The sequence below is a fragment of the Tachysurus fulvidraco genome, chromosome 7, assembly GCF_022655615.1.
Source record: "Tachysurus fulvidraco isolate hzauxx_2018 chromosome 7, HZAU_PFXX_2.0, whole genome shotgun sequence".
NCBI classification, from domain to species: domain Eukaryota; kingdom Metazoa; phylum Chordata; class Actinopteri; order Siluriformes; family Bagridae; genus Tachysurus; species Tachysurus fulvidraco.
The window spans coordinates 18,797,415-18,823,281 of record NC_062524.1 but is presented as its reverse complement, the minus strand read 5'-3'; the positions used below and the strand labels follow the sequence as shown (position 1 = coordinate 18,823,281).

At 41.9% G+C, this 25,867-nt stretch overlaps 3 protein-coding genes across 5 annotated transcripts; 2 read left to right on the top strand and 1 right to left on the bottom strand.

Annotated features, from left to right (window-relative positions):
- Positions 1 to 1,538: 1,538 nt before the first annotated feature.
- gtf2e2 (general transcription factor IIE, polypeptide 2, beta) lies at positions 1,539 to 13,390 on the bottom strand. Of its 2 annotated transcripts, none has more exons than XM_027174443.2 (8): positions 13,175 to 13,390; positions 12,492 to 12,652; positions 6,838 to 6,929; positions 4,900 to 5,007; positions 4,396 to 4,578; positions 3,768 to 3,861; positions 3,508 to 3,623; positions 1,539 to 2,427 (listed from the first exon to the last, which is right to left on the bottom strand). In XM_027174443.2, the coding sequence occupies exons 2-8, from the start codon at positions 12,649 to 12,651 to the stop codon at positions 2,308 to 2,310; spliced, it is 873 nt and encodes a 290-aa protein (XP_027030244.1). In that variant the 5' UTR covers position 12,652; positions 13,175 to 13,390; the 3' UTR covers positions 1,539 to 2,307. The 2 variants fall into 2 exon arrangements, with proteins under 2 accessions (XP_027030244.1, XP_027030243.1); XM_027174442.2 differs by lacking the exon at positions 13,175 to 13,390 and adding an exon at positions 12,810 to 12,933.
- Positions 7,545 to 11,430, top strand: smim18 (small integral membrane protein 18). Of its 2 annotated transcripts, none has more exons than XM_027174445.2 (2): positions 7,545 to 8,077; positions 9,948 to 11,421. In XM_027174445.2, exons 1-2 carry the CDS (start codon positions 7,934 to 7,936, stop codon positions 10,167 to 10,169), a joined length of 366 nt encoding a protein of 121 aa, XP_027030246.1. In that variant the 5' UTR covers positions 7,545 to 7,933; the 3' UTR covers positions 10,170 to 11,421. The 2 variants fall into 2 exon arrangements, with proteins under 2 accessions (XP_027030246.1, XP_047672243.1); XM_047816287.1 differs by having other exon boundaries at positions 7,976 to 8,077; positions 9,934 to 11,430.
- A 344-nt stretch (positions 13,391 to 13,734) lies between the features above and the next one.
- Positions 13,735 to 25,006, top strand: qdprb.1 (quinoid dihydropteridine reductase b, tandem duplicate 1). Its single transcript, XM_027174444.2, has 7 exons — positions 13,735 to 13,925; positions 14,182 to 14,274; positions 18,156 to 18,252; positions 18,394 to 18,534; positions 21,215 to 21,323; positions 23,358 to 23,441; positions 24,808 to 25,006. The coding sequence occupies exons 1-7, from the start codon at positions 13,833 to 13,835 to the stop codon at positions 24,905 to 24,907; spliced, it is 717 nt and encodes a 238-aa protein (XP_027030245.1). The 5' UTR covers positions 13,735 to 13,832; the 3' UTR covers positions 24,908 to 25,006.
- Positions 25,007 to 25,867: the final 861 nt, after the last annotated feature.

Genomic DNA, 25,867 nt, shown 5'->3' with positions numbered 1-25,867 from the left:
TTCACACACTACGGACAATTTTCCAGAGATGCCAATTAACCTACCATGCATGTCTTTGGACCGGGGGAGAAAACCGGAGTACCCGGAGGAAACCCCCGAGGCACGGGGAGAACATGCAAACTCCGCACACACAAGGCGGAGGCGGGAATCGAACCCCGACCCTGGAGGTGTGAGGCGAACGTGCTACCCACTAAGCCACCGTGCCCCCCCTATATTGCAACTTATCATTTATAAATATTTGAATTGATTCCTGCCATAAATAATCATTTTAAGCACAGCAGTGTATAACAATTCAGAGTTGCTTATGATCTCAGACTTTCCTCTTAACATAAATGCCTATTGAAATGTTTGATATGTAATTCAGTAATCACTGCATAACAACGTGGTGTCAATGTTCTCACAGATAATATGATTACAATTATGAATACAACATCGTATAAAGTTCCAGAGGCAGCCAGTTCAGTAACATCAACTTCTACACTGATGAGTACAGGAATGAAATTTAGGGATATGAAACCTGTCAAGCTGATTTATGGCCTGTGCTGAGCAATAAAGATCGGCAAGTAGCGGCGCTTCGATGCGCAATTACACTAACCGCCGAAGACAATGAATCAGGTCACTTTGAAAATGGACTAAATCACAGAAAAACAATATATACATGACATACTCTGCAGTGTGTAATGCATCGAATGGCACAGAAACCTGCACATCCTGCTGTTGGAAAATAATAACCACCACCCAGTTATTTGGTAAGTCAATATGCATTAATGCCATTTCATCCCAGTTGTGCGCATTAGACTTTTCTAGTCTTTTCCAGGTGGCTTACTTTTTATTTGCACCTCATGGGTTGGTTATGATTCCCACTACTGCTGTTTGCATGTTCTTACCGTACTCGAGTTTCTTCCACAGTCCAAAAATGTGTTGTAGGCTGATTGGCATCTCTAAATGATCTATAGTATGATTGTGCCCAGTGATGGGTTGGCATCCCTTCCAGGGAGATTCCAGGATCTCTGTGACCTTGTGTAACTGGTACAAATAAAATGGATGGACTCTATTTTCCCCCATTATACAGACTAATCAAGGAACAACATTTTGATTTGGGGGTAAATACTGTATGGGAAGTTTACAACATTTTTTAATGTAGCCTGAATTTTTTTATTTAGTCTGATGTTCTGTGAAATAACGGTTGCATCGCTTGAAGCTGCCGCAATAAAAGAAAAGAAAAAAAAAAGAAAAGCTTTTTTCCTCCCCCCCCCCCCCCCAAAACCCTCATTTCTTATCTGCTCCTTAAGCTCGTTGTCAGGGATTTACATCATCTGAAATCTGAATAAAGTTCAATTGTGTAAAGCCATAGCACTGAGGTTTTTTTTAAACTCAACTTTATGTACTTCTTTTCAGGCTCATTTGCTCCCTCTTCACTTATATGAATATTATATATATGTGAATATACATATCAATATACATTAACAAACCCAAGCCATCACAGATATAAGGGAGACTGTGTACAAATTGACACATTAACACTTACACTAAGATCATCAGGTGTCTGTAATTCAGCTTTTTAATGTCTAAGCTATTTTTATTTTTTTTTTGCCGTTGGATGTTCAAGACCAAGGACAAGCACGAGTGTGTGTGTTGAACGGAGTCTGAGTGAATTAATTTGTTTATGAAAGCGTACATTCAAAAGCGTGAGAGGACATCAAAAGATCTGACTAATGAATATGCCTGAGAGAGAGAGAGAGAGAGAGAGAGAGAGAGTGTACAGCCATACAATGTCCTTCTGAGGCTGTAGGAGATGATAAATAAGACAACATTCAAAATAGTTTATGATATAAAGCATGATATTCATTCCCTGGAGTTTGAGACAGGAAAGGAGAACTTCTGTAGAAAGCCATCGAATTATCTGACCATCTACATACATTTCTTCAGTTCTGCCTCACAGTTCCAGAGTCAGGATTGGATTACTGTCTATTTAAATAGAAATGAAGAACTGACACAAAACTTACCAACATTCAACAACCCATAGTTCGTTCCCATAATAAGCAAGTGATTTAAACAGTCCAAACTGGATTTTAAAGTTTTATTTAATTAAAAAAAAAAAAAAAAAAAAAAAAAAGCCTTCAACATACTTGTTAAAGCGCTTGCACAAAAAAGAAAATATATACAGTCGCATTATTCACATTCGAATTTCCTCCGTTAGTCTCCATGTGGTTTTGGCAAATGAGAGTGTGGATACACACAGATGTCGAGCTTCGCTTGCCGAGTCTTTATCCCAGCCAGTGTGGGACGCACGCGACTGAGCACGTGTCACTTCTTAGCGGGGACTCCGTCAGAGTAGTCTTCCAAAACACCGTTCAGATGATCGTTGTGAGTCTTGAACCGTCTCCTCTTCTGGTTTGCCGGTTTCTTCCTCTTTTGGACTGGTGTCTGCAAGAGTTAATCACAAGACACATATGATTGAGAACAGATGAGATGAGACTCGTGACTTGTGATTATGGAAACTTTCTGAATTCATTATTCTGCCAGAAGGCGTTTCTATAACTGCAGTGTAGACAGTAATCTACAAATTAGTTCTTGTCGCTATAGTAACAGCTAACACAGGGACTTTTGTGGAACCGTTTTGGAAGGAGTCTCCAGTTTCAGTGATTTGTCATAGTTTTAAACTCAAGTTTTAAACTTTCAGTAAATCAAAAGACAAATTCCTTTCTGTATTTCCTCTAGTTATCGTTGATATTTCTGGCACTCGGCAAGACACTTTTATCTAGAGGAACTTACAGAAGTCTCAGTGCCCCTTCTCCACCGAGGCACTTTGAGTGCTGGTTCGGAGCCAGAGCCTAATTTAGAACCAGTTCTTTCTTTTTCAACAGCCAAATCACTGGCTCTGAATCAGGAAAAGTGGTTCTTAAGTAGCACCAAAACGTTGCTGGTCTAGACTTAAGATCTGCTTGCGTCAGGGGCTGTGGGCAGGGCTACTATTAGTGCATTTGTTAATGTACCTTTAGTAGACTAATATTTAATACACTTTTACTTTACCGCAATATGATCAATTATCAGCACACATGAAAGTAGGTAGCTACATGCTACGGCTAACTTTTTTCTGTGTTAATCATAAAATAATGTTATGTACTTTCTCGATTACAACCTCCGTTTATACAAATTACCTGGAGCTGCACATACACGTTGGATTCGCCGCGTTTGGATGCCAATGTAGGTTCACAAAGCCATGAGCATTATCAGTAAAGCAACATCCACCATTGTTGATGTGTTTACCGCTGCTGGGAAATGTGACACGTATACAGTGACGTAACACACGGCTCTGTGACAGCTCTTTAGCCCATGGAAAGGCAAACCGGTTCTTATAAGGTTCACCAGTGGAACCAACTTTGAACCAGCACCAGCACTAACTCTGAACCAGACCCCAGTTCTTTCTGGTGGAAAAGGGGTATAGTTGGCCTAGGCCATGTTTAACTGAAACCTTATAGATGTACATAAAGGACATAAACGCACAGATTTCTTTGGCCCTGTGTCCTGCATGGACGAGATGCCCTGTCTCTTCAGGTACTCTTCAATCTTGTCATCATCTATGGAATCCACCGGAACGCTGCGCCACAACTTCTGGAACTCTGAAGAACACAGTACACAAATTCACAATACGCAACAACCAAAGGATGGTCGTCTCCCTACTATTTCTTTTTGTCATTCTTATTTTTTCCTGCTGGATGCTAACATTTAAAACCTGATATTTTTTCTAGGTTACCGTCACTCACCTTCATCTACTTCGAAGTGACAGTGTTTGTCGTTGTAGAAGAGAATCTTTTTCTTGTCAGGTCTGGACACGAAAATGATCTGATCTCCAAGAGCCTATGCACAAAAACAACAGAAAAATGTATTGGGTATGTTCTGTGTGATATAATACTGAGCTAGCCTACCATGTCGTGTCCCTTGTTTTTACTGCCTAGAGGTGATTAAAGAAGGAATCCTGTTTGGGGACGGGACTAAAGGACTCTGAAGTGAATGAAAGAAAAACAGTTCAAATAAAGAAATAATTGAAGACAAGTCTGGCACTGCAGCTGTAGCGGTTAGGTCACTTAGTCTTGTCCTTAATGAAAAAGATAAGTACCAGAGATCTAGAGAGGAGAGACTGAGATGGATCAAGGCGTGCTACTCAGAACAAGGTCTGCTACTCAGAACAAGGTCTGCTACTCAGAACAAGGTCTGCTACTCAGAACAAGGTCTGATTGATCTGAATATGATTTTTATTTATTAAATAATTAACAATAATATCTCACACAGTTAGCCACACACTGCAATTTAAAGTCCAGTCGGGTTACTGGCTTTAGAGTCGCCTCGTTTTCTTATAATAATAACTAAAATGAATAATTGTTAGGGTTGTACTTTGATGGCCTTGGCAGAATTGGGCAGACCCTCCTCCACATCATCCAGCAGCACTCCTCCTAACCCCTGCTGATCGTGCTTGTCCAGCAATCTGAGCAGCGCTTTCTTGTCCTTTAGATGGTATTTAGGTTTAAAGGCATATTTTCCGTCACGCACGTCTATCTTGGGGTTGCTAGCCAAGGCCTAGGAGAGAGGAACAGAGCGTAACAGAGAGAACCGATTTCAGTTAGAAGCCCTGCTATAAGTGGACCAAGAAGAAAATATTTTTGCAGTGAGCAATCCCCAGAACTAGAGATTTCAGATACTCGACATTTGGTGGTAAATTATGAACAAACAGATCCAGACTGATCCACAAGATATCGTCATCGCAGGGAGGGAGAAAAAATTATATAGGAAAGCCAAGACACATATATACCACAGAAAAAAAAGAGGAAAGGAAAGAAAGGATGTTTAATTCATATACTGTTTATTAAAGAGAAAATGGGATGAGTTTTTATATCGCACCTCAGTCATGAGCCATTGCTTCTGCTTCAACCCAATGTCCAAGAGCTTGGTCTCATCTAAAATCTCCTCCAAGCTTAGGGGATGAGTGTCTCCTCTCTGATGCCTCGTCTAGGGGGAGAGAGAGAGAGAGAGTCACAGATTAATAAAAAAAAAAAAAAAAAACACACACACCTGACACAACCTGGAATAAACTCAAACCGGATGCTAGGGTCTGATTCAGAGACTGCTGTCAGGCAGAAACCTGAACTAAAATCACCTCCATCAACAAAAACACCTGCTGTTCTCCAGAGCACTAAAGGTCCATGCTTGCTCTGTGATTTACACTACACACACCAGCCATAAAGTTAAATCTACCTGCCTAATATTTTGTAGCTGCTCCCAGGGCTGCCAAAACAGCTTTAAGCCATCGAAGCATGATGGATGGTAAGGTGGATGTGATGTGGGACCTCCATGGACCAGACATGTTTGTACAGCACAACCCACAGATGCTCAATTAGAATGAGATCTGGGGAATTTAAAGGTCAACATCTTAGACTCTTTGTCAACTTGTCTCAAACCATTCCTGAACTATCCTGCAGAAGGAGGACACTGCCATTAGGGAAAACTAGTGACATGAAGGTCTGCAGCAATGTTTACGTAGGTGGTACGTGTCAAAGTAACGTCTACACGAATGCCAGAACCCCCAGGATTTCCAGCAGAACATTAGTTTCCCAAAGCATCACACAGCTTCTACCTGCTTGACTTAAAGTTCCACCTTCTTGCATTGCTCAAAAGTCCAGTTCTGGTGCCCATTGTAGGTGCTGTAAGTGGTGGATAGCAGACGACATGGGCAGTCTGACCGGTCAACAGCTACACAGCAATCATAGCTAGGAGTTTGTGTTAGCATTCTACACACATCTCGGGCACACTCATGACCCTGTTGCTGGGTCACCGGCTGTCCTTCCTTGGACTGCTTTCGTAGGTACGGACCATTGAATACTAGCAATCCCACAAGACCTGCTGATATGAAGCTATGATCAGTCCGAGTCATCTAGCCATCACAGTTTTGCCTTCGATAGAGTCACTTAGATCCGTACGCTTGCCCGTTTTTCCTGCTTCCAACACCTCAACTTCAAGAAAAGACTAACGTACACCACAACTTGTCAGGTGCCATCGTAATAACCAAGATAATCAAGGTCATTTGCTTACTGTTGACTTGATTGCTGTACATTTTTTGTATGATTATATATTTTTTATTCAAGGACCTCTGAAATCTTTACACTCAGTTCCCCTCGGAGCTGATGATCAAACCAAGGCCCCTTGAGCTGTGAGGTGACGCCACTCCCAGCTGCTTCTCCTTGCCACAGCATTTACATCATTTAACACCTAAAAGCAATCAGGACATTAGGTGCTACACTTCAGAACAGCTTTCTACCCCAGGTGGGCAGATTCTTCAACAGCTACCACAGCTAAGGCCATCTGTCTTCCCAGATGCCACTTTCCCTTATTTTTAAATGCTACACTCTCGTACACTGTTGGTTATCCTGCATGTAATTTGTGCAGTCGGGCTGCTGAGCTTTGCACAGTTGTGTAGTCGAGATAATGCTGTTATTCGGTGGTTATAATTACCCACACTGGACTGCTTGGATACGCGTCTTGTCCCGTGATCGGGACCTTATTTGTTGGTACGTCAGAAAGTGAAAGATTTTAATCTAAAATTATTCTGTATAACAACTTATTCCTTGGGGCTTAATGAAAGATATAGGTATTTTCAGATTAAGTAATTAGTGAAAATGTGAGTGGGTAACGATTTCATTCATTGAAAACCCTCTATCTCTGGTCTTCTATTCTACATATAGTGCACTAGAGAAGTTGTACAGCAGCACTACTTAGTATTTAGTTCGTTTGCCCCTCGACAACAGTGACATGTGGCAGGATTAGGATGTTACGCTTCGTTACCTTCATGTAGTTGACGATCCGTGCCAGGACCCCGAATTTGTAGCCCGAGCTCCCAGAAAGAGCTTTGAGATTAAAGGATCCATTACTGGAGTCTGAAAAACAGAAAATAAATACATTAAAGACCTGCAACAACTAATCAGTGGAACCATACTTTTGTTTTTTAAAAACACGCTTATGGATAAGTCATTTAAAATAAGATCCCGACTTGTGGAGATTTGAACAATACTAGTTCTCCCTCACTCCCTCTCCCTCCCTTACACATTCTCACTCCCTCCCCCTTTCTCATCCTCACTCTCTCTCTCTCCCAGTCACTGTCCCTCCCTCTCCCTTCCACTCTCTCTCCCCCTCAGTCTCTCTCTCCCTCCATCACACATTCTCACTCTCTCCCCCTTCCTCACACACTCTCCCCCTCACACTCTCTCTCTCCCTCCCTCCCTCACTCTCTCTGTCACTGTCCCTCCCTCTCCATTCCACTCTCTCTCCCTCTCCCTCACACACATTCTCTCTCCATCACTGTCCCTCCCTCTCCCTCCCTCACACTCACTCTCACTTACTCCCCCTCCCTCTCACACACATTCTCTCTTCGTCACTGTCCCTCCCTCTCACTCACTTTCTCCCCCTCCCTCTCACACACATTCTCTCTTCGTCACTGTCCCTGCCTCCCTCTCACTGCCTGTCTCTGCCCCTCACTCTCTCCCTCACTGTCCGTCCATCCATCTCTCCATCACTCTCTCTTTCTCTACCTGCTGCCCCCTCTCCATGTTAAACAATATTTCATTGCAATATTTAAACATACTTCAAAATATCATCTGCGTTTCTTTTGACTGCAAGAGCAAAATCAAAGGGACACCAAAGGGAGATGCTCCTTGCTATGAAATAAATAAGAATTTCTCATGTGAAATGAACTAGATGTAGAATAAAATAAAGCTAAATAACAAAGAAAACAGAGATTTACTTCCTACACCTGATTTTGGACAATGAGAGCATCACTTCCTGCTCAGAGCTCCTGTAGCCCCACCGGAGCTCGGCCAATCGCAGCAGCCTTCATGCATTATTAATGAAGTGTGAGGTGTCTGATGGACGGAGAAGCTGAGCAATGGTGCTGCAGCAGGAAGTGGCGGGGTGGGGTGAGGGAAAGAAAGAAACAGAAAGAGAGAGAAACGGAGGACGAGAGAGGGCGCGAGAGACGGATCAAGACGCGTGGGCAGACACTCCATCATCCTTCAGCTCTGATTCACAGGTATGGCTTTCTTTTTTATTTGGTTTATTACACGAAACCACAACAGGGATGTGTGTATGGTAGAAGGCACAAAGATATGACTCAAGTCCACACCCACCCACCCACCCACACCTTGTTTACCAGACAAACAAACACACATATTGTGAAGTCATTTCATACATCTGACTTTCTCGGTTATTCTGAGCATCGCATTTATTCATGCTTTCGTTGGCAAAAACAAAACAAAAGGATATTTGCTCACTTTTGCTTATACGTTGTTTCTGTATGTGTTGAAGAAAAAGAGGTGTGAGATTGTGATTCAGACATTATTGAACACTGCTGTTTAATGCTATGGTGATGGGGCCGTGATTCAGGATTCAGGATTAAAATGTTATTAAAATAGGCCTAAACAAACTCTATAAAACAAAAAGCAGCTTATTGGATGCAACACTGGGGAGGATGAGGAGGAGGAGTTGGTCATCTGGGACACAGGAAACAAGGAACCATCTGTCTGTATGTTTGAGACAGAAAGACTGACAAGATTGTAGTGAAAGCCTGTCTCCATCTATCTGTCTGTCCAAGTGTTCAATAGAGGGATGCACCAAGCATACAAACACACACACAAACACAGATCTTATTACACTGCTAACTAGGTTACAATCTTTCACTCACACTGGACTGGCATCTGTACAGTATGCACACACACACACACGAGTGCATATAAGGGTACGACAATAGAAAATGCATTAGGTTAATGACTGCACAACACAATCACATTCGATTGCAATTCGTGTGTGTGCGCGCGTGTACGTGCGAGTGAGACAGATGAAGTGAAAAACATGATTATTGGAGCATCTCCCAAAAAAATAAATAAATAAAAAATAGCTGGTCCTAGCATACAATGATTAGTACCTACCAAAAGGTATCCAATGAAGTGCAACTGGTAACCCAGTGACAGGGTCATGGATACCCAGGACTCGATGCATCTGAGCAAAAACTACTCCATCGAGTCCAGTTAGTGAACAAGTTCATTCTTGCTCTGGTATAAAAAGTGTCAGAACCTTTAGGCTGTGTAGCTGTAGATCAGTCAGGATGCTCATACTGATTCCTGTCCACTGCCGAAAGCACCAACAACAAGCACCTGAGTGCCAGAACCACACCATGGAGCAGTGGAAGAAAGAGTCGTGGTCTGATAGATCACCTTTTCTTTCACACTATGAGGATGCTCATGTGGTACCAGGACGATATGGTACCAGGACGCACTATTGGAAGGCAGTGTGATGTTTTGGGCAATGTACTGTTGGGAACTTTGGGTCCTGACAATCATGTGGATGTTGGACACACCTTCATGGTGACAAATGTACCCTCTTTTAACAGGTCGTACTGCAGATACAGCTCAGGTATGGTTTGAGGAACATGACAAAGGGGTCCGAGGTGTTCCCAAGCTTCTGGGATGTACCTCAGGACTTAAAGGTTCTGCTGCTAAAGTCGTGGTGCCAGATACAACAGCACAACTTCAGATGTCTTGTGGTATCCATGCCTTTAGGGGTTAGAGCTGTTCTGGTGGCACAATGGGGACCTACACAATATTAGGCCAGAATAATGAAGACAAATGATTCATGTATGTTCTGTTGACTAGAGCTACAACTTTCGATTATTATTCTGCAGAATAATGGTACAGTCATAAAGGGTAAGAAAATCTGTTGCCGAGCACCTGAGACTTTTGGGTCTGGGATGTTACATAAAAAACCCCACAGATTTTTACTGCCGTCTTTATACAATTCATGATGGGCAAGTAGCACAGGATTATTTACTGTTATTTTCCTTTAATGGCACCACCCAAAGGGTTTTACATTACTTGCATCTCTTTATTTGAGTCTTTTCCTCCTAGATCACGATGACCGTGGCCAGTAGCGTCTCTGCTTCAGTGCAGCAGGTGTTCCCCTTCCATGACGGCTGGAACGTTGCCTGCTTTGTAATCCTCCTCCTCTTCATCTTCACCGTGCTCTCCCTTGCTACTCTGGCTTTCCTCTACGAGCTGCTCGACTGCGGCTGCTTTAACAAAACCAAGACCGTTCACAACCGAAGTGGCAGCAGTGACGAAATCGTATAGCCATGGCAACCAGGTCTACGCCACGGAAACACGGTCTACGAGTAACGACTCTGACCACAACTTCGGGGTGGATGAGGTGTCAGAATACGGAGTAAAGAAATGAGCACACATTTCAATGCATAACACTAAGAAAACACACAACCCTGACTGTATGGTGTCCTCCATGTGATGTAATTTACAACAGCATGCTTTAGTGGGATTTGTCCGTTAAGCCGTCACAGCCTAATAAATATCTATGTGTTAAGCCTTTAATGTAGACATCGACATCTATGATACAGATGTAAACTGATCACGTCATTGGATATAAAGTGAGAACTGAGGAAAAAACGTACAATTAAAAATTGTGGGGGTGTCGAGTAATCGAGGCAGACAATAAAGCAGCAGCTAAAATTGCCCTTGATGCCAACCACCAAAAATTCGCACTCCTTTAAAGCCAACAGTGATTTCCATATAAAGTCGTTGCATTGTGGCAAAGCACATCAGTGTTGCACACTGTGCATCAACCCCACTTGGGTGACTTTGGTGGCAGTCATAGATAATTTAGCGAATGATCTTTATCTGGACAGAACTGAGCCTGGAGTCCAGCATGTCTCCCCAGTCGTTAGCAGCCTGAGGGGGGGAAAGAAAAGGGGGAAAAACCTCCCAGCTGCTGCTGAGGACCCTTAAAAACTTTTAATGATAATTTTGCATATTTATCATACAGCGCAGCCTGAAGCTGGACATGTATATTGCGTGCGTGTGTGTGGTTCATTGAATTCTTTGCTGTCAATTAAATGTACTGATAAAACACACGATGTCCTGAATTTCGTAGAGTATCAACAAGCATCATAAAACGCTGAGGGCTTTATTTTTTGTAATGATACCAAATTAAATTGCCATGTTGAGACCCCTAACGTGTCATTTATTTTTGTATCTAATTGTTTTCTCTATATACATTACATTTTAGATGTAGACGTTTTACGTTTACATTACATTACGTTTTAGATTAGAGTATAGGGCACTGAAAATGAATGCAAGTGTTTGGGGAGCTCATGGATCGATAAATCATCAATTCTGGTCAAGTGAAAGCTCCGTTGTGTTGCAATGTCTTGGAAACGTAATTAAATCTACTATTGTAGATTAAAACAAAATGATGACCTGGTTAGTTTAAAGAAAGATTTTGCAAATCTGACTTGAGTCGGATGAGTTTCGTCCAGTTTCATCCAATAATCGACTACTGCTTGAATGAAAATAAAATTTCACGTGTTGGCTTAAGTTTCACTTCATATCAGTAGGTTTCTGTTCACCATTCTATGCTTCTTACGTACTTCACTCATGAACATGATACAGGAAAACTCTTCAGGCTTGTCTAGATGTTTTTCCAGACTTTTATACGGATATACAGTATAGACGCATGGGCAGTTACAGCAGATTTCCTTGTCTTCCAGATCTTCCCTTCCACAGTTACACTTACCTGCCATCTCAGAACAGGAAGTGCTTGGATATATTATGTAGGTATCGGTTCCGTTCGCTTTCATATCCGCAGTGTATTTCAGCCTGTAGGTGTTGAATGAACTGGAACTGTTACTCCTAACAGACTTAGGGTCTGAGATGTGTTAGCAAATATACAATCCCATACTTTGTCATTTGCGTATATTTTTATTGCTTTGCTGGACAGGTTATGTTGGGGAAAATAATTAATCACCTGAATATGTGCCAGGAGTTCATCATAATCCTCATGTGCTACCAAAGAAGAGGAACTTGAAGCAGGTAAATGGTTAGGAACATGCTAATAGCCAAATGTTTGCATACAGCTTGGGAAAGTCATTGAAAATACAATAATTATTATTTGACATAAAAAGACCTAATGTCTTTGAAGCTTCTTCACCAGTTACATAGCTATTGTCTTGTGACGGTCCAAAATGTGTTCCGAGGTCACTTGGAATTTTCCAGAGTAAACAACCCTTATCTATAGCCTATAGCCTTGTGAGGATAAATCTACAGGAAATAATCACTTATTTGAAGATTTAGACGAACTTGCCTCAAAACTACATTTACATAATTACACCAGTTGGTCAGATTGAGACAAATCAGGTGCATGAGTTTAGGGAAAAGGTTGTGGAACATCGTGTCCCTTTTTGGCACAAAATATTCTTCCTGAATATCTGTATCTATGGTACTGAAGAACAGGTTCTTCGACAATTCATAGCAAACACCCAAGAAGTGGTTTTCTATACAAGACTTTCTCTGTGCAAGTTAAAGACGCATTATTATAAAAGACATGATATACACTTGATATATTCCGATATACAGACACACACACAGAGCGTGTGACGGCCTAACCTGCGTTGTTCTTAGATCCTGAAGAAGATTCTTTGTCTGGTTTGCTCTTCTTTTTCTTGGAGCCAGAAGCTTCAGAGGATGCTGGTCTCTTCTCTACTGCCGGTGTGGACAGAGCTCTCTTCTTGAAGAGTTCACGTTCTCGCAGCAGTGCAGGGTCCATCCTACACACACAATAAAAAGCAGGTGTGAAATATCTGTACAAGTTCATAGTAGTTAGATAGTTAGCAGTGTCACATATACAACAACACACACATTACTGGATCATTTCAAATGTATAGCTTATAATATAAGATTATTTGTACTGAGCAGTTAACCAACCTCAGCCAAATATTACCACAATATCTCATTTAGATATGTGCAAAAAGGAGAAAAAGAAAGAAATAATCGATTCAGAATCACGGAATGAATATAATATAATGGTTCGATTCCGGACGTAAAGGAGTCGACACCGATTCTGAATCGAATAGCGATGCGTCCATTGTACGTCGTTGTGAATCGACTTCGCTATTGAGAATCGACTCCTATATTTTCTTAACAGGTCTAACAGCTAAATGGATAAGAAACATAACAGAGAACAGTAACTTCTTGTTTAAATGTCATTTTCTTACTATAATTAGCACGAGCAGCACTCTGAAATAAAGCTAAACGCTAAAAAAAATCCCCAGTAAGAAAATGTAACCTACCTGCTTCTTCAATAACGATCTTTCTTTGACAGAAAGACCTGTTATACTTTATTAAATAATCCGAAGATTATTAGCTGCCTTTGGGTTGAATTCAGTGTAGCATTTTAACTGTCAACGCCACAGGCTAACGATGCTAACTACAGCCTGACAAGACTTCCGAGAAAAAAAGGCGACGCCGCACTTTGTCTTTGTTTCTAGTATTATTTTTCCGCACCCGTATTCTGACAAACGTTGTCTAGGATTGGTCCGTAGTATTCAGTTTCCTCGAATTGGATTGGCTAAGGATTCAACAAGAACGAATCTGTAGCAAATCCTCTATAAGCAGCCGGACTTTGTGGAATACAGGTAGGACAAAAAAACTGAGTTTTTACAAACTTACATGCATTGCGCCACCTTTTGTCCTGGCGTTTGCACAATATGTCATTCGAAAATTGTTTTTTTATTACACAAATAAACACATAAGTAAAATAACTAAATGTGTGCAGTGACATCTCAGAAATACACAAAACACATTACTTCTGTAATGTATTATACTCCATGCGTTAGGGGGCGATAGAGAGCTTTAATTGCACATCAACCTCGTACAAACTTGACATCATACAACAACAACAACATACTTGCGGTTGCAGTATACACCTGTAACTGTGGTTTATAAGAAATGGCGGCTGTTGAGGCTCTTAAAGTCATTATTTATGGAGGGAAAGGAGCTCTAGGCTCCAAATGCATTGAGTATTTCAGATCTAAAAACTGGGTGAGTAGATCATACTACAGCTCCATGCATGCTGTGAGAGCTATGAAACTGTAAACACAGGACATTAACACCATTAAACTGTATGTTGGGAGAATAGACCACCTATATGATTAAATAGCAGTGTGTTTAATTGTCAGCTAGGATTCATCTACATAATATTTACACTTTCTGACTAACCTCAGTGTGATCTACGTCTGATCACTGTTTCCACCACTGAATGAATGGGGTTTTATTTTCTTGTCTTTTTTTTTGCCAGTGGGTTGCTTGCATTGACCTAAGCCCAAATGAAGAGGCGGATTCCAACATAACTGTTCAGATGACAGACTCCTTTAATGAGCAAGCAAACAAAGTAAGAGAACACTACATTATACACCCCTATTAAAATCTCAGGTTTAACTCTTAACCTTAATAAAATGGGAGGGTTTTGTCACATCCGGAGTAAAAACCTGTGCCAAATTGCTACAGCTGAAACAACATGTTTCTTGTGAGACTATAACTAATAATCACACTATCTGAGATCACACTGAAGATAAAGAGTTCCCTTTTGGGTCTGGTTCCTCTGGTTGCTCGTTAGGGATCTAAATTGTGCAGTGCTGAGCCCAAGGCCCTATATCACATTATCTTTGTATGCGCTTACATGGAAGCTCTTCTAATGCAACAAAATATTCACGGCTGACACTTCCACGTTCCATTTCCAAGATGCTAACATTTCAACAAGGAATGCCAGACAGCATCTAGGCTAAAGATATTAAGATGTGGCACATTACTACCATCGCTCTGGGATTTGCAAGAGTATTCCTTGTGCCGGAGTCATTTGTGGGCCCTCCTTATTAGTCTATTTAGGATGATTGCCTTGTATGCTTTGGTGGCAAGATGACTCTAGGGGTGCTTTCACACCTATAGTTCGGTTCATTTGGTCCGGACCAAAAGCAAAAAAATGATGCATTGTAGCTTTTTAGCAGTTTTGGTTCCTTTTCACACCACACTGATCGTTCTGTTCCGCACCAGTTGAAAAGAACCAAAATGCAGTCATGTGATAACATCCACATCACTCATTGGCCACATGTCTTTGAGCGTATTTCCTAAACTGCTTCTCGATTGGTCAGAATAAACGTGCGAGAAATTTCAACGAAATGGTGATTCTTTGAAATAGAATTCAATTATGTATTTCAAGTCAGGTCAAGAAGCTTTTATTGTCATATCTGTATTCACATACAGAATGTTCAAACAATATTTCGTGCAGCAACATTTGAATGAACACAGTTTCTTAGCAGCAGGTCCTTGGGATAATATATAGAATTGTGCAAAAAACAGCTAATGACTGAAATATTGTACAATATGTGCAAAAACGGCTTTTAAACAAAACAACAGTTTGATGGATTGTAAGCAGCATGTAAACAGTTTGATGTGTCAGTGTGTGTGTTTTGTGAGGGTCTGTGCAGTCCATACAGATGATGTGTGTGTGTGTATGTTCTGCTCAGTACAGTTCAGTTCAGTTATTGAGAAATCTGATGGCTTGTGGGAAGAAACTATTACACAGTCTGGTCGTGAGGGCCCGAATGCTTCGGTACCTTTTTCCAGATGGCAGGAGGGTGAAGAGTGTGTGTGAGGGGTGTGTGGGGTCATCCACAATGCTGTTGGCTTTGCGTATGCAGCGTGTGGTGTAAGTGTCCATGATAGAGGGAAGAGAGACCCCAATGATCTTCTCCGCTGTCCTCACTATCCGCTGCAGGGTTTTGCGATCCGAGATTGTACAGTTCCCAAACCAGACAGTGATGCAGCTGCTCAGGATGCTCTCAATGGTCCCTCTGTAGAACATGGTCAGAATGGGGGGAGGGAGATGTGCCTTTCTCAGCCTTCGTAGGAAGTAGAGACTTCCTTTCTTGGTGATGGCGCTGGTGTTGAGTGACCAGGTGAGGTTCTCTGCTAGATGAACACCAAGAAATTTGGTGCTCTTGACGATCTCTACGGATGATCCGTGGATGTTCAGCGGAGAGTGGTCGCTGTGTGCTCTCCTGAAGTCCATTCAGAAAAAGGTTGTAGGCTCTACACCAGGCAGTTAGTTGTTGCACCTCCTCCCTGTATGCTGACTCGTCATTATTGTTGATGAGACCCACCACAGTCGTGTCATCGGCGAACTTGATAATATGATTTGATCTGTGCACTGCACAGTCGTGAGTCAGCAAGGTGAACAGCAGTGGACTGAGCACTCAGCCCTGAGGGGCTCCAGTGTTCAGTGTGGTGGTGCTGGAGATGCTGTTCCGGATCCGGACTGACTGAGGTCTCAGTCAGGAAGTCCAGGATCCAGTTGCAGAGGGAGGTGTTTAGTCCCAGCAGGTGCAGCTTCCCAATCAGGTGCTGAGGGATGATTGTATTGAAAGCTGAAGTCTATGAACAGCATTCAAACATAAGTGTCTTTATTGTCCAGGTGGGTGAGGGCTAAGTGGAGGGCTGTGGCAATGGCATTGTCTGTGGATATCATCGTTTGGATGCTACGCAAACTGTAGGGGTTCCAGTGAGGGTGGTAACTTGGTCTTGATGTGCCTCATGACGAGCTTCTCGAAGCACTTCATAACTATGGGTGTGAGTGCAACGGGATGATAGTCATTGAGGCAGGACACTGTAGACTTCTTTGGGACAGGAAAGTTGGTGGTAGTTTTGAGGCACGTAGGAACACCGGCGCTGCTCAGGGAAATGTTGAAGATGTCAGTAAAGACATCCGCTAGCTGTTCTGCACATTTTCTGAGCACCCTGCCAGGAATGTTATCTGGTCCAGCAGCCTTCCATTGGTTAACTCTGCATAGAGTTCTCCTCACGTCGGCTGTGGATAGTCAGAGTATCTGGTCGTCGGGGGGAGGGATGCTCTTCCTTGCCGTTACGTTGTTCTGCACCTCAAATCGAGTGTAGAAGTCGTTCAGCGTATCTGGGAGGTAGGTGACGCTATCACAAGCAGGTGAAGCTGTCTTGTAGTTCGTGATCGCCTGTATGCCCTGCCACATGTGCCGGGTGTCTCCGCTGTCCTGGAAGTGTGCGTGCTTTGCCTATCTGATGGCTCAGGACTGTTAGGCCCTTGCTGTTCTTAGGGCCGCCCTGTCCCCTTTTCTGAAGGCTAGGTCTCTAGTCCTCAGCAGTGCACACACGTTAGCAGTCATCCACGGCTTCTGGTTGGAGCGTGTAGTGATGGTCTTGGAGACGGTCACATCATCAATGCACTCACTGTTGACGTGTACTCCTACAAACATTCCCAGCACGTATCGTGCGAAGCCCCGCACCCACCTCGCTACTCAGACCACATCACTGTTATACTAATTCCAGCATACAGACCACTCGTCAGACGCTCAAAACCGGTTCTGAAGCAGGTGAAAACCTGGCCAGCAGGAGCCACCTCTGCTCTTCAGGGAACATCTGGAACATCTTCAGGGAGGCTGCAACCAACAGCAACTCTCTGTGGTCTGTATGCTGGAATTAGCATAACAGTGATGTGGTCTGAGTAGCGAGGTGGGGGGCGGGGCTTCGCATGATACGCGCTGGTTTGTGTAAACAAGATCCAGCGTGTTTTCACCTCTCGTAGCAAAGTCCACATGTTGATGAAATTTAAGGAGCACTGACTTGAGATTCGTGTGATTGAAATCTCCGGCTATGATAAACAGTCCGTCGGGGTGAACATTCTGTAGGTCGCTAATAGCTCCGTATAGCTCTCTTTAGCATTAGCACTAGGAGGAATGTAAACTCAGACAATGAAAACAATAGTAAATTCCCATGGTAAGTAAAATGGCCTGCATCTAACAGTCACAAACTGCACTGCCGATGAGCAGTAAGTAGAAACAAGTTCTTGCACCATTCCATGTTGATATAAACACACCCACCACCGTGAGTCTTACCGCACAGAGCTGCATTTATGTCGGCTCTAAATGAAGTTAGTCCATCCAGCTGAATGGCGGCCTCTCCGGATTCAATACGGTGCTATTTACGCCATCTTGATCTCATACGTATTTAACACTCAATCTATGAGCCTGGGAACTAGGAAGGTGTGAATCACTAGGATAATGCCACAGTGTCATTAAAAACAAGCTGATTTCTTGAGATACCTGGGAAAAATATTAACCGCATGCTTTATTATTATTCAGCAGGTCTCAAGATACTTAATGGCCTTTATGGATATCGGCGGTTTATAGAACGAACTTACATACATAATATGTGTTCTAAACAAATATTTGATTATTCCCTCAGGTTACAGCTGATGTAAGTGAGCTGCTGGGAGATAAAAAGGTTGATGCAATATTGTGTGTGGCTGGAGGCTGGGCAGGAGGAAGTGCAAAGGCCAAAAGTGAGAACATTACACTTTTTTTAAAAAAACTCAGACTAGGAGTAATCACATTCACATGCAACATTGTTCTTCAACTTCTGCACTGTTAAGCATTGTAAAGGAGCAGCTTTGACTCACTCTATCCTTGTCTCCCATTTTTAGCCTTGTATAAGAACTCAGACTTGATGTGGAAGCAGAGTGTCTGGACTTCCACCATCTCCAGTCACCTAGCAACCAAACACTTGAAAGAGGGGGGTCTTCTCGCACTTTCAGGAGCCAAGGCTGCACTAGGGCCGACCCCAGGTACAGACCGTTGGATAGTTCTGAAAACTTGGCGAATGAGACAAAACTAATACGCTAATGCTGTTGGACTGAAAATTGAAAATAAAAATAAAATGCTTGTGGGAGGTTTTTCTTTTTTATACAGAATGCAACTAAGTAACATAAAACGCTGACCTGGTTGACTGTAAAACAAGCAAGCAAGCTTCATGTGTATATGCAACTAGCTTTATGATATTTTTAGAAATCCCTGAAGAGTTTGTGTGTGGTACTATGGACTGACCAGACCTCTCTGGTGTGTGCATGATAAATGTTTATGTAGGGGATGTGGTAGCTTAGTCACTAAGGTGTTGGACTGATTGTGACTTCCAACTGATTGTTGGAAGATTGTGACTTCGAATCCCAGGTACACAGAGCTGCCAAAGCTGGGCCCCTGGGCAAGGCCCTTAACCCTCAATTGCTCAGTTGTATAAAATTAGATAAAAATGTAAGTTGCTCTGGATAAGGGCATTTGCTAAAATGCTGTAAATGTAGAACTGCCCACATAACCATGTTATGTATTTGTGAGCTGCCTATCAGTTGGTCAGTTGCAACCAGTTCCTGTTTACTCTCTTTCCTGTGTCTTGACAGTATAGCAAATAAATATCCGATTGATGGTCTGGCAGCCATCCAGTCCAAATAACACTGCAAAGCATGTATGGGGTTCACTGTAATGGCTTAAGCTTACTTTTAGTGTGGATAATCACTTGCTGCCCACTAAATGGCCCAGTTTATACTGTCCTTGTGTTTTCTGCAGGACCACATTACTTTGGTATTCAGAGATACCAGACCTACAGAAACAGGTACACTGGCTGACATGCCAAAACTTGCCAGCTATCTGGAATTGGTGATATATCTGGTTTCCATGGTGTTACAATATGGAAAGCAATAGTGAAACAGAACCACAAGTAGGCCAAGTTGCTGAGTCCTACATATAATTGGAGGTCTCTACGCAAGTGCCCAAGTGTTGACGCTAGATCTGGGGTGGAGCACCTTGTCCCAGAATGTTGTGGGACAAATAGAACCGGTGGTGCCTTGGCTTGGCACTGGCAAAGTGGTCCACCTGTCACTCTACTCCCAGATCTGGGTTACCACCTTCAATGTAATCCCACCTTCCCCAGACATATGTGCAATACTTGACACTGCCTCAGTTACACCATTGTATAGCCCAGTAAAAATGGCCATAACTAAGGCTAGGCATTTTTAGGTTAACTGAGCTGATTCCTGTCAATTTCTTGGTTAAGGCTTTGGGTTACTGATCAAAATGATGGGTGGTCAAGATCAAGCACTAGCATCGTCGTCACCCTATGCTTTAACTCTAGTCTTATAAGATGGGTTATGCAAAGAAAAGAAGTACCAGAAAGCTAATGCTTGGGCTTACTTAATCGAGACAATCATTTTAGTCAATAACATTTGAGGTCAATGTTCCACTACTTGAATGCCTGCAGTTCTGCAGCGATCATTGATGTAGCTGCCTTCATCTCCCTAATCGTTGTCAACTTTTCGGTCTCTTTTCTGGGGGCACCCAGGAGACATTCATCAAACTATGGTAATATTCTGATGCAGTGGCCATTGCTGAAAACAAGGTCATCTGTATAAGTAAGTATTGCATGGATCTGTGGATGTAAACCATTCCTGTGAATGCATGGCTTGAACTTCATTTGCATATGAAAAGGGATCTGAAGTAGTTAGCATTCACTGAGCAATGTTTTAGCTACTCCATTTGTCCTCTATGACATTATAAACCCAGAAATATAGCTATTTTGATCCGCAATGTCCTGAAAAAGAAACCACCAGTGTACTAACAACCAGACATCAAACAGCTTGGCCAAAGAAGAGAGTAGCAGCTGATAACAGAGAGATGTCAACAACCTTGCCGACATAAGTGTGCAGATTGGACAGTCCATCGTATGAAGATGTCAAGAGCAGAAATATAGAGCCGATACCGCAAGAACCAAATCGATCATCAGCAATCAGTATCAGAAGGCCAGTTTGGAATTCACAAGGAAGTACAGAAAGCCACAAACGCTCTGGAACCTCTGCCAAAGTTCTGGAAAGAAAGTTTGGAGAAAGAAATGATCTCCTCATGACCCAGGACATACAAGCTTATCTGGGAAACATGGTGGTGGTAGTCATGGGCTGGGCTTGCATGATGGACTCATTAATCTTTATTGATTATGTAATTCATGATGGTGGCAGCAGAATGATTTCAGAAGTCTACAGAAACATTGTCTAGCAAAACAAATGTATCCAATCTAATGGGGAGAAACTAACCAAGTCAATCATCATACCTTATCCTGAAGAGAAGACTGGTGGGAGAAACCTGTAGTTCAAACCTGGAAAAGCAATTCAAACAATACAGCATGAATTACTTCAGTTTACTTTAAGGCCTTATGCTTTTACTGTCCTAAAAATTGAGTGGTTGAGGGTGCTGTGTTCTAAGTCCAATCTGTACTTATCTTTTGATCTCAAACCCAAATGTCTTGATTGGATAGCATTTGGCTTTCCATTCCAGTATGGGCCGAGTACATATATGTATGAATGTATAATCATGAATTATCTATTGATAAATGCTTATTACAGTGTTCAAGATGAACAAAAAAGACAAGCTAATTTATTGGTTACTCTCTTAAAATGTCTTTTCTTTCCCACTTTCTTTCCATAGGAATGATAGGCTATGGCATGGCTAAGGCTGCCGTACACCAGCTGTGTCAGAGTCTCGGTGGCGATAAAAGTGGTCTTCCTGCTGGAGCTGCTGCTGTAGCCATCCTGCCGTGAGTAAATAATTAGTAGTGATTGAGTCCCAGTGTTGTGGTTTGGTCTATTGATAAAAACAATGAAACCCATTCTGTGAGTGAATGTAATCATAGCATTAGCCCATCTTCAACTCATTTCAAGGTCAGTGTTTAAGGTCATCAGCAATTAGGGTTTGTAAGGGTTTTCTTTTATGCTCTTCTCTATCATAAAAAACATTTTTTCCTTTTGCATCCCATACATGCTTCTAAGGCACCATTTGTTTTGATTTTATTTTATTAAGTACATAACTGGTTCCAGTGTATAATGTAAGCGATTCCAAGCTATGTTAAAATGAGGAAAAGATACTGCAACTTGATGGGAAACAGACTTGATTCTTAAAATGATACATTCCAAAGAAAAACAATACCGAAACCGAATAGGATATAGATGGAAACACACAGTCGCTGTTTCATAAGTGTGTGTCTAAACATAGGGCTAGGGCTTGCCACCTTTATTTTTAATCCCTTGAGCCATGCACTTGAATGAACAAGAAGAATCCTAAACCTCAGGAAATTGGGAGAGACTATATCCTTCTAGGAGGTGAGGTAAGATATAGGGCTGTGTGTGTCTCCCTGTGTGTGTGTGTGTGTGTGTGTCTCTGTGTGTCCCTGTGTGTGTGTGTGTGTGTCTGTGTGTCCCTGTGTGTGTCCCTGTGTGTGTGTGTGTGTCCCTGTGTGCGTGTGTCTCTGTGTGTCTGTGTGTGTGACATGTTCTTTCATGTACAACCTGTGTGTCCCTGTGTGTGTGTCCCTGTGTGTGTGTCCCTGTGTGTGTGTCCCTGTGTGTGTGTCCCTGTGTGTGTGTCCCTGTGTGTGTGTCCCTGTGTCCCTGTGTGTGTGTCCCTGTGTCCCTGTGTGTGTCCCTGTGTCCCTGTGTGTGTCCCTGTGTCCCTGTGTGTGTCCCCCTGTGTGTGTGTCCCTGTGTGTGTCCCCCTGTGTGTGTCCCCCTGTGTGTGTCCCCCTGTGTGTGTGTCCCTGTGTGTGTGTCCCTGTGTGTGTGTGTCCCTGTGTGTCTCTGTGTATGTGTCTCTGTATGTGTCTGTGTGTGTCATTGTGTGTGTCATTGTGTGTGTCTCTCTGTTTTCTCTGTCTCTGTGTGCGTCTGTCTATGTGTCTCTGTGTGTGTGTGTCCCTGTGTGTGTCCCTGTGTGTGTGTCCCTGTGTGTGTGTCCCTGTGTGTGTGTCCCTGTGTGTCCCTGTGTGTCTCTGTGTATGTGTCTCTGTGTGTGTCATTTTGTGTGTGTATGTGTGTGTGTCTCTCTCTGTGTGTCTTTCTGTGTGTATAACTGTGTATCTTTGTGTCTCTCTGAGTAAGCAGACAAAGTAAATCCTAAATTTGTTACTATTGATGTGATCACCACATTGTTATTGTTTTTTCGCCTGCTCCTTATTCGGGGTTTCCACAGCGGATCATCTGGTCCTGCTTATTTTCATTTGGCACAGGTGTTATGTCGGATGTCCTTCCTGACACAACTCTCCCATTTTATCCGGGCTTGGGACCGGTACAGAGAGTTATTACTTACACTTACTACCTGCCCGGAAATCCAACCCAGACTGCAGCAATGAGAGCACAGGATTCTGCCCCTGGACCACCAGGAAGAATAAAAATCACCGCATTATTTCCTATAAAGTCGAAAGGATACCGATCATGACCCTAATTACCAGCTGCTTTGCTGTTTCCACTCCAAATCCACTTCAGAAACATCTAATTGAATTTAAGTCACATTCTTAACTGGATTCTGTTGAAAGGCAGATTGAGTCACAGAGCATGGCAGTATCTGAACCCTGAGAGGAACACGACACAACACATGCAGACTTAGTTAACAACTAAATCTAGGACTTTTAACGTTTGTATCCACTTTACTGCGGCACAAATGTTGTCTTAAAATTTTGACATGTTCTTTCATGTACAACCTGTACCTTGCAAACCCACCCCCACCCCCACCCCAGTGTATTGTGGGTTGTCAGGACAACAGCCCCTGTAACAATCTTACCCTGATTGTCTTCATTCAGAGTTACCTTGGATACACCCGCGAATAGGCAATTCATGCCAGATGCTGATGTCACTTCCTGGACACCACTGGACTATGTAGCTGAGTGAGTATAACCGTTTATACCTTGCCCAACAAAACATGAATTACGTTTCATTAATTATTATTACTCGTATGTTAGAATAGTATGATTTTTTTTTGTTCGACCCTTTCACCTTAATAATAATTGTTCTAAATGATTTTGGAAAGTTTCTTGGCAATTTGTGGCCGTTCAGCCACAGGAACATCAGGCACTAATGTCAGCTGAGGAGGCCTGGGTGCAGTCAGTGTTCCAGTTCATCCCACATGTGTTCATTAAGGTTGAGGTTAAGGCTCTATGCAGAACTATTTTAGTCTTTTGAACAGATTCAGACCCTTTCTTATCAAGTGAAGGGAAATCCTGATTCTTTCCACAGGAATGATTGACGAGCGTCCATATACTTTTGGCCTTATAGCGTATCTACCTGGATAAATTCCTGTACTGTGAAATTAATTTGGAGATTACTGTTACTAATCATATCTTATGTAAAATGATCAACACTGTCCTTACAGTTCGACTCAGTTTTCAGTCCCCTGGCACTCTAAATCAGGGCTAAACTGATTAATAATATATTACTACTTCCTGAGTAGCGAAGTTTGCTTCCTGAATAGGTTTGAGTCTTGTATATTTGGGCTGCTGAGCTTTGAGGTTTTCCTGAAGTTTTCCCATTCTTCTTCTTCTTCTTCTTATTCTTATTATTATTACCGTTATTTTTAAATTGCCAGTTTTTGATCTCTAGATTTTAATCCTGCCTTCAATGCAAGTAGTAAAAATTGAAACCTCAAACACGCATCAAATAAACAGGTTTGATTTAGAAAGCCTATAAGCTTTACTTTGGTTATAAAATTGATGATCAAGACACAACCCAGAAGTCTTTACATTTTTTGTATTGTCATGCTTGGAGCTTGACTCTTTTTGCTATCACAATGATTTAGTGATCACAAGGGATCATGTAAAATACTTTTATCTCTGGTTTGCTGTCTTAAAAACAAAAAAATCCACTGAATATCCCAGGCTGCCCCGTGGTAATGCCAAACTGAACCACTGAACCATCTAGCAACACAAACACTGAGTTAAATGGCTTGTCAAAAGCAAAAGCAGAGTTACTGGGTTCAAGGCTGCAAGAAAGTGGTTTGCTCCATCTTGCAGTACCAATTGTCTTTGCAATCATGTTGAATTAATTCAGTGTGTTAGCACCATCATGAGATTTATTCATTACGTTCATGTTTTTCAAATTCCATTTATATTGTGTTCAGTATAAAGAGCTCTGTCATGAGTATCATAAACATCTTATGGAGGGGAAAAATGTTGTCCTTAACAGTTGTTATATATTTTAGTAGTTGTTCAACTGACCCTTGGTCGTGAAGCTAAACTGAATAACCTTGTCTTTTAGGTTGTTGCACAAGTGGGCAACTGGAGAGGAAAGACCACCATCGGGCACTCTGATGCAACTCGTTACCACAAACGGCAAAACGGAGGCAACACCTGTTTAACTGTGTGTGTCTGTGTGTGTATGTGTGTGTGTATATGTGTATGTGTGTGTAAAAGAGAGCACGAGAGAGAGAGAAAATAAAGCTAGAAATTGCAAACGATTCAGTAGATTTCTTTGACCCCATTCATCAGATCAGTGCAGTAATAAGTGTTTCATTCACTACACTCATATCCACTCAAGAAAATAGCAAAATACACTTTGCGGATCTTAAAAAGTGAATATAATGTTGTGTAATAAAATGTGCAACTCATATGTCTTATGTCATATACCACAGTATATTTGTAGGTCTGACTTTTGGGCAGCGTTTCTGTTAAGGTATTTTTACAGTTTTGTTACCAAGCTAAAAATTAAATGGAATTTTTAATATCAGTGTATTTAACCTAATATCTCAAGCCAAAATGTCGTGTACTGTAATGCAATGTAAATGCTTTTGAACACCGGGGGGCAGCATTGAGTCACACTCACTTGGATTATATCTCTTACTACTTTTGCATATTGTCAAAAGTTGTAAAATGTGTAAAAAATGAACATCTAATAATAAGAGATAGTTAAAACAAGTAGTATGTGAATGGTTTCTCCAAATGTTTCCACATTCTCTTCCCGCACGAATTACCGGTTCAGATAACATACATTTTCTCGGTTTTAATTGAACCAAGACACAAAATAATTAATAATACAATATAGTAGCAGAATTTAATTCAATTCAGTTCAAATTTATTTGTATCGCACTTATAGCAATGGACATTGTCTCGAAGCAGCTTTACAGAACATAAGAAACATAGTACAAAAAGTTTTATATTAAGATTAATACATTATTTAAAGATTAATATTAGACTTATATTTAAATGTGTTTGAATTTATCCCAAATGAACAAGCCTGAGGTGACTGTAGCGAGGAAAAACTCCCTTAGATGGAAGAGGAAGAAACCTTGCGAGAAACCAGACTCAAAAGTGAACCTCAT

What these genes read in the sequence shown, in the direction of transcription:
- smim18 (XM_027174445.2), top strand. Translation starts at nt 7,934, where the DNA reads ATGGTGCTGCAGCAGGAAGTGGCGGGGTGGGGTGAGGGAAAGAAAGAA. An exon ending in CCTTCAGCTCTGATTCACAG is followed by an intron (nt 8,078 to 9,947) that starts GTATGGCTTTCT and finishes TTTTCCTCCTAG; the next exon opens with ATCACGATGACCGTGGCCAG.
- gtf2e2 (XM_027174442.2), bottom strand. Translation starts at nt 12,838, where the DNA reads ATGAGATATTGTGGTAATATTTGGCTGAG. An exon ending in ATTCTGCCAAGGCCATCAAA is followed by an intron (nt 3,862 to 4,395) that starts GTACAACCCTAA and finishes TTTTGTGCATAG; the next exon opens with GCTCTTGGAGATCAGATCAT. An exon ending in TCACTTCGAAGTAGATGAAG is followed by an intron (nt 3,624 to 3,767) that starts GTGAGTGACGGT and finishes TGTGTTCTTCAG; the next exon opens with AGTTCCAGAAGTTGTGGCGC.
- qdprb.1 (XM_027174444.2), top strand. Translation starts at nt 13,833, where the DNA reads ATGGCGGCTGTTGAGGCTCTTAAAGTCATTATTTATGGAGGGAAAGGA. An exon ending in TGCACTAGGGCCGACCCCAG is followed by an intron (nt 18,535 to 21,214) that starts GTACAGACCGTT and finishes TTCTTTCCATAG; the next exon opens with GAATGATAGGCTATGGCATG. An exon ending in GCTGCTGTAGCCATCCTGCC is followed by an intron (nt 21,324 to 23,357) that starts GTGAGTAAATAA and finishes GTCTTCATTCAG; the next exon opens with AGTTACCTTGGATACACCCG.